The 7,610-nt window shown below is 33.5% G+C and overlaps 1 protein-coding gene across 4 annotated transcripts in view; it reads left to right on the plus strand.

Moving 5' to 3' along the window:
* Positions 1 to 7,610, plus strand: part of DACH2 (dachshund family transcription factor 2) — a 660,631-nt gene that overhangs the window by 636,597 nt on the left and 16,424 nt on the right. For 2 of the 4 annotated variants that reach the window (XM_032258714.1, XM_032258711.1), the window contains exons 8-10: positions 2,801 to 2,979; positions 3,075 to 3,222; positions 6,631 to 6,777. In XM_032258714.1, coding sequence (XP_032114605.1) covers positions 2,801 to 2,979; positions 3,075 to 3,222; positions 6,631 to 6,777 — 474 coding nt within the window. The remainder of the gene's footprint in view (positions 1 to 2,800; positions 2,980 to 3,074; positions 3,223 to 6,630; positions 6,778 to 7,610) is intronic. The other 2 variants (XM_032258715.1, XM_032258713.1) reach the window with 1 other exon arrangement.

A 7,610-nucleotide genomic window follows, 5' to 3' on the forward strand; every position in this document is an offset into this window, starting at 1 on the left:
TGTTTTAATAGTGTTTTTATGAGCTAATACTTCAAATGAAACCATAAAAACTGAATAAGGTCACAGAATTTGTGATAATGTGCTGATTCCCTCTGGAATAATTTACATCTTCTAAACCTACCACTAAAAAAAAAAAAAAAAAAAAAGTAAGTAAATGTCTTATAAGAGTATAGGGTTAATTTTTAAATATTCAGATTTATGTAACTAAGGAGTATGAAAATAAACTACAAGTAAGTTGTAGAAAACACTTGCATCTGGGAACAAAATACTGTTTTTAAAGTTTTACTAAAAAGTATTTCCTGGGAAGTTATGTTGGGGTTCAGGGGAGGTCCCTCAGTTCCCCTGAGAGGACATTTCTCCAGTTCTTGGTCTCCTGCCATCTCAAGAATGAGAGAGGGGACCACGGCGCAGTGCCCAGTAAATGCTGGACTCAAAAGTGTTTGTAGAAAGTGATTTATTTAGAGAGAGAGAGAAAAAAACAGGAGAAGGAGAAGGAAAAGAAACAGCTAACTCTCACACTGAGTGAGAGAATCCAGAAAGATGGAATCCAGGAGAGGAAAGCAGCTTCCACACTGAGTGGAAGGGAATAGAGAGAGACGGAGTTTAGGAGGGGAAGACAGGCTTCCACAAGAGAGTGTGGAAGGGGACTCCAGAGGGAAATCCAGGAGAGAGAAAGATGGCTTCCACAAGGGAGTGTTCGAGGAAGGGGACCCAAACATGGAGTCCAAAGGACTGTAGAAGAAGGGGACTTTTAACCTGGGAAGAATCCCCACCTTCTCTAAGACGCAGGGCTAATGAAAGGAGTTCCTTAGAACTTCCGCTGGAGTGATTGACTTTTTGTTTCTTCCCGCACCCGCGAAATTTAAGCCGTTAAATTTCCCGGATGGAGAGAGATGGGAGGGGGGCATGGCGCTAAAACTACGCCCCCTTCTGGACCCGGAAAGAGAACACATTCCCTCAGTTACTCATTATAGCTTTCTATGCTAAAGAAAATTAATGGTATAGTTTATGCATTTTATTGAATTATTTAGGGTCAATAAACAAATACTCTTTTTAACATTTGGATTTAAACAGTGTGAAACTGTTGACTCTAATATAATCATTTAGCATTGTTAAAATTCCTATTGGTTTGAAAATATAAAAAAATATGAAGGTGATATATATTAAGAGTCATTTATTTGGAGATGGTACTGAGTAATCTCAGTGAAGTTTCCCACAAATGGATGGCCCAACTTTGCACACAAGAAATTCCACAGCAAACGAAAACTGTGAAATCAGTGGGGTTCAAGACTGTGCACACTACATATGTAGACTGCTTACAGTTGAAAAATGAAGTCTTAATACATGACAAATCCATATTCCATATCTACAGGAACCAGAACCAATAGACATTTTTTTGTTTGTTTCTAAACCATGTGAAATTGGTTATGTCTAGATTCAAGCCAAGTCTTTTTTTCTTGAGTGAGTCTCAGAATATATGGAGTCACTGAAATTTCTTTCTGACCAGACAGATGTATCTTTTTCAAACTTTGCCTATGCCCTCTTACTGAAATAAAGAGACTCCAGTGAGCAGAGTAACTGTTTGAGGTGCTATGATTCACCCCAACATGCACTGCTGTTGGACCCAATTAAGAGTAACTGAATTTGTTTTGTTAAAATCCCAAGGTTATCTCTCTTTGGCAGTTTCTTTTTACATATGTTGTTACAGAAGAAAATTTGTCAAATTCATACAGGTCATATGAAAGTTTGTCAGCCAGAATAACCAAGGATTCAAGCTTCTCAAAGTAGGAGGGGATTCCCTTCATAATAAGGTGTATCTGTTTGAGGCAAATATAAAACATTTATAAACAAAATTTCTACTCATATCTCTTTATCGAGTAATGAGAATGTTGAAGAATACAACATAAAAATAGAAGGAGAGAATAGATATAACTTGTAATTTTATGTCATACATGTTATTTTCTGATAAGGAATAGTTCATGAAATAAGAAGTAACACTGGAAACAGTCCAAATATTCATCAACTAGAAAATATTTAAACACAAGGTAGAATATTCTTGAAATGAAATACTACTAAGCAATAAAAATTAACCACTGATACCTGCCACAACATGGATAAGTTTTAAAAACATGCTAAGAGAAAGAAGTCAGACACAAAAGACCATTTACTGTAGGATTCTATTTATATGAAACATTCAGAAAAGGCAAACTTTTGGAGATAAAGCAGATTAATGGTTTCTAGGGGCTGAGGTAGAAGAGAAGATTAACTGTAAATGGACATGAGGAGTCTTTACGGGAGAATTGAGATGCTCTAAGATAGATTTGTGGTAATGATTGGACAACTCTGGAAATTTACTAAAAATGAAGTGTATACTTAAAATAGGTGAATTTTATTGTTTGTAAATTATACTTCAATAAAGCTGTTAATCAAGATAAATAAATTGATTGATAGATTAATAGATTTAGAGAGAAAAGATAAAATGTTGCTTATATTTTTCCAGGAAGTGATCTGAATATTTATAGATATTCATAAACGCAAATGTCAATTGTATGTATCTTATGTTTTTTTCTTCAGGTTTTATATCTCTTTAGCCATAAGCATTGTTTCATTTTAACAAGTTCTTTACTTAAATATTTATCTTCTGAAAGTAGAGGCAGCTGGAGAATATGAGTTCTAATTATGAGACTGTCAGTCATTAATTTTATAAACAAAATATTTATAGATGCCTAGTAGAGGTGTCCTAGTGAGACTTTTGATCTCTTATTCTGTGAACCTTCTGATATTAATTTTGTTTTTGCAGAAGAGGTGCCAGTTCACATTCCAATAATGAAGTCACCCTTGGACAAGATACAGCTGACTCCTGGGCAGGCATTGCCCGCTGGATTCCCTGGACCATTCATTTTTGCTGATAGTCTGTCCTCCGTGGAGACTCTGTTGACCAACATTCAGGTCAACAATATTTCTATAAACAAAATAAATGTAATACAAGACATTAGCACCTACATATATTATTTTATATTTGATAAGTTAAAACAGGTAAGATGAACTGCATGTCATGTCCTGTACTTTGACAGGGTCTACTGAAAGTGGCTTTGGATAATGCTCGCATCCAGGAGAAGCAGATACAACAAGAAAAGAAGGACCTGCGACTGGAGCTCTATAGAGAGAGAGAAATTAGAGAAAACCTTGAAAGACAACTTGCAGTTGAGCTTCAAAGCAGAAGTAAGTTTTACAAGTTCAATTATAGAGTGACTATTATTTTGGATGTATTTTCAACACTAATAGAAATATTCTTTGAAATATCTTGGAATTACTGAAAAAAAATGATATATGCCATCTCTCTTATACTAAAAGAAAATGAATTATGTCTGCACTTTGGGCCAGTTGTAGATTTGGAAACATGAATATTTTATTGTTATCTCACAATTTCATAAAGTTCACCTGAATATAGATAATCTAACAATTCCTTATATATGAAATGTTTACTCTTTGCCAGGCACAGTGTTAGATTTTGGGATTATAACATGAATTAAAAAAACAGTCCATGTTTTTTAGGGATTTATGTTTTAGAGAGCTAGTGCAACCGTTTACTTTTAAAACAAAGCGGCAAAAGCAATCATGCCCAGTCAACATGATTATACAGAGATTGGGTAGTTAGCTTAGTTTGCTGATGGTGGTTAAGGAAGCCTTCCTGATGCTAACACCTGAATCTAAATGTTGAAAAACCAGAAGGCAAAAACAAAAAAGCTTGTGAAAACCTGAGTGATTTGGGCATTCTAGGCAGAGGTATCGGTTAGCAAAGCCTTGAGCACAAGAAAGCTCACACATAGATAAATAAATACAATTTATTATAATGTCTTTGAGGTTTTTGAAGTGACTAGTGGGAGATGATGGAGAAAGTTGGGAGTAGAAGCTGAATTATGAAGGACAATTTTAACCATATAAAAGCTTGGACTTTATCCTGTAGGTGATGTGAAGCATTAAAAGATAAGCAGTGGAATGATCTGATTTGGTTTCAATTGGATTGATCGCTACCATATTGGGAATAGATTTGGGGAGTGCATGCAAAACTAGAGAAAAAAATATGCAAAAAGAGATTGCTGTCATCCGGGCAGTGGTGAAGAGGACTGAATTAGAGTAGCAGAAGTAAGGATGGAGACAAAAGGGAAAGAATGGAGAAATTCAGAATTGTTCACAAATAGGATTAACTTTCCAACTAGGGGTAGCCACTTGATTATCTACAGTAATGAATAAATGAGATTAGTTTATATCAAAAATCACAGAAAGTTAAAAACCTCACTTCAGTCAATACTTTCCACATCTTCCTTATATTTGTCATAAAATACGAAACGGCAGTACAGGTGGCATTTATGAATTTCAGCTTCTTTCCCTTCCCTGCTTACTCTTCTGTGGAAGGGTCACAAAGCCTAAAATTAGGAAAGAGTGAGAGTGGAAAAGACAGGAAAAGAAAGGAAGTGAAAATCCATAATCTAGATATAACTTCCTGAACAAAGAAAGATGACTACAGTTGCATGAAATCTACTAACTTTATACTAATTGAAAGTAGCATGTTTTACTAAGAAATTTGTTTTATAAGATGGAAAACATACTATATATGTTCCTTAGGGCCTAGGAATCATTGGTTTCATTCAAAATGGAAACTTAGCCTTTGGATTTAAAAATAATTAAACCTGTTTTGCTTAACTTGTCAGATTCATTAAATACTACAAAGCAAAGACTAAATGATCTTTTTAAGCTTTGGAGAAATTGATATATTTCTGATATTTGGTATGGAAAATAGACTACTATGATTAACAGTCATAATTTACATTTCTTTAGTTGAGAGTTTCTTTAATGCTAAAAATCCAAAAAATTATATGTTAAATATAAAAAGATTCTTAAATTGCCTTATGAAAATTTGCTATATACGGTAAAATTGGCTTGTAACTTTTAGGGATCTATTTACTTTGATTTCTGTTCACCGACTTTTTATAGACCCATCAGGTCTGTATTTATAATTCATATCTATTATACTTTAAAAATTCTTTAGACATGGTAGGTATAATATTGTATCTATTGTCAAATTTTCTGGGAAGTATTTGTATTTCATAAATTTAGCGTTTGTCGTAATATAATCATAACGATACCACGAATACTATTACTATCATTATTACTTCTACTGTTATTATCATGACTACTAATACTACTAGGGTTAATGCTTATCAAGTGTCTAATATGTAGCCCAGCACTTTTTTCAGCATTTGATATGTAATGACCATCATAATTATGGAAAAGTACTGTTATCTTTATTGATTTATAAAAACTATGTACTTAATCTCTCTGAATTTCAGTATTCTCCCGATTACAATAGTTGTTCTAGATAATTATTAAAGTTTCTTTATACTTCCTTAAAGATCTCACACCCAGTATACCCAACTTTTTATGACAAAGAGTTTACTCTTTACCTAAAGTCACATGATGGAAAAGACAGAGGAGAAATTGATATTATGATTGTAAAGTAACATCTTTCCAAAAATATAGTAAAAATACTGTGTTCGTCTGTGTGTGTGTGATATGTATGTATATTATTTATATTATTATATATGAAAAATATATGTAACTACATATATAAAAATACAGATAACTACATATAAAACTATATATGCATTAAAATAATTCCTATAACTTGTTTATTCCAATTGAAGAAAGCAATGTTCCACACTTAGAAAAAATTTCTACCTAATTCCCTTTTGGTTGCTAGTCAGACTGTGTTACTTGGATTAAACACACTTATACATATACAATAATACCCTTTGCAGATTAAACACTTAAAATCATACAATAATATAGCTACAAGAAACCTTGGAGGTCACCTACCGTGGTCCCCCGGCCAACTGTATGGTCCTTAGGCTTTGGAACAACTACCTATGTGATCTTTGGTCTTCATGCTTTGAAAACTAGTAGCTATGTTGTCTTGGGTAAATTTCTTGATCTGTCAAGGACTCAGGTTCCTCATCTATAAAATTGAGATAAAAGTGTTTTTCTTACTTGAAAGTTTGTTGTTTACATGACTGGCAGCACAGTAGATTTATTTACACCAGCATCACCACATACCCACTAGTAATGCATTGCACTAGGACATTAGGATGATTACAATGTCACTAGGTGATAGGGATTTTCATCTCCATTATAATCTTATGGAACCACCATTGTATATGCGATCCATCATTGACTGAAAAATCATTATGCAGCCTATGACTGTATAAGAATATCTCTTTAAGAGAATTAGAAAATGTTTAATGAATCATTAAATGCATATAGAGAGTCAAAGTAGAAGACAATTCTTCACCACCACTGCCACCATCATACAAATGCACGTGTATTACAGAACGTACAGTCTGGAAATATGAAAATAGAAAGAAGTCAGTTGTGTGATTGAACTACAGTAAATAAAGTATTCTTTAAATGAACCTAATAAAAATTAGGACAAAAAGAATGCTGATTATATGTCAAGTGAAACATTTCCATATCTCTCTGTGTCTATACCTGTATCTGTGGTTTATAATTCACCAAAACTGGCATCCCTATTTCATTGATCAAGTCTTTGCAAACTACATTTTTACATTTCAGCTACCATGCAAAAGCGCCTGAAGAAGGAGAAAAAAACCAAGAGAAAACTGCAGGAAGCCTTGGAATTTGAATCAAAGCGCCGGGAGCAAGTGGAGCAAGCACTTAAGCAAACCACCACTAGTGACAGTGGCCTGAGGATGTTAAAAGGTAACATCTGATTTGGACTTTCACACTCAAGGTAAACAAAGCAAAAATGATTTAAGAAAAATAGAAGAAGAAAAAAAGAAAGAGGAAGGCAGGAAGAAAGGAAGGGAGAGAGGGAAACATACATATTTTGACCAGGAGTGATTAAAAATCAATTTGAGGCCAAGTGTTTTAGATTATGAATTAAACCCAGTCAAAATAATCAGTTTGGGAGATACAAATAGCCTTAGAATAACAAGAAATCCTACTGACTTTTGCAATAGAAGCAATTACGCTTATAACCACCCTGCACCTAAAGTATAACTGCATTAGGTCAACTCATATTAGAATATGCTGATGTTTAGCAAACTGTATTTTGATTATCTATACAATGCTTGTTCCTTTAATGCAGATTGCATCAGTGTTGCCATGCTTAAGAACTACTGGGCTGAAGAAACATGTTCTAAGTAAATCCCTGCAGATTCTGTAAAAGGAGGTGCTTGAATTATGAAATCCCTTAATTCCAAACTTTTCTGATTCCATTTTTAATTCTGAGGCCACATAACATTGTTTCATCTCACTCAAGCCCAATTTCAAGTAAATATGTACACATACAAACAGAACCTTTTTACATCAGAATTATTAGCTTTTACCTGAAAAGCACAACCATAAAACATTTGCCCCTAAAACCAGTACTACATAAAGACCACAAACCATAATGAGTATTTTGGTATTCACTTTTACTTACTATATATAATATATAAATTTGTACACATATATGGTGTATACATTTTTTTTTTTTTCTATATTTATTATATACATATACTATATATATATACTATCTATGATATACATAT

This window comes from Sapajus apella, unplaced genomic scaffold (genome assembly GCF_009761245.1).
Source record: "Sapajus apella isolate SASKATOON/1434 unplaced genomic scaffold, GSC_monkey_1.0 scaffold104, whole genome shotgun sequence".
In the NCBI taxonomy this organism is placed as follows: Eukaryota; Metazoa; Chordata; class Mammalia; order Primates; family Cebidae; genus Sapajus; species Sapajus apella.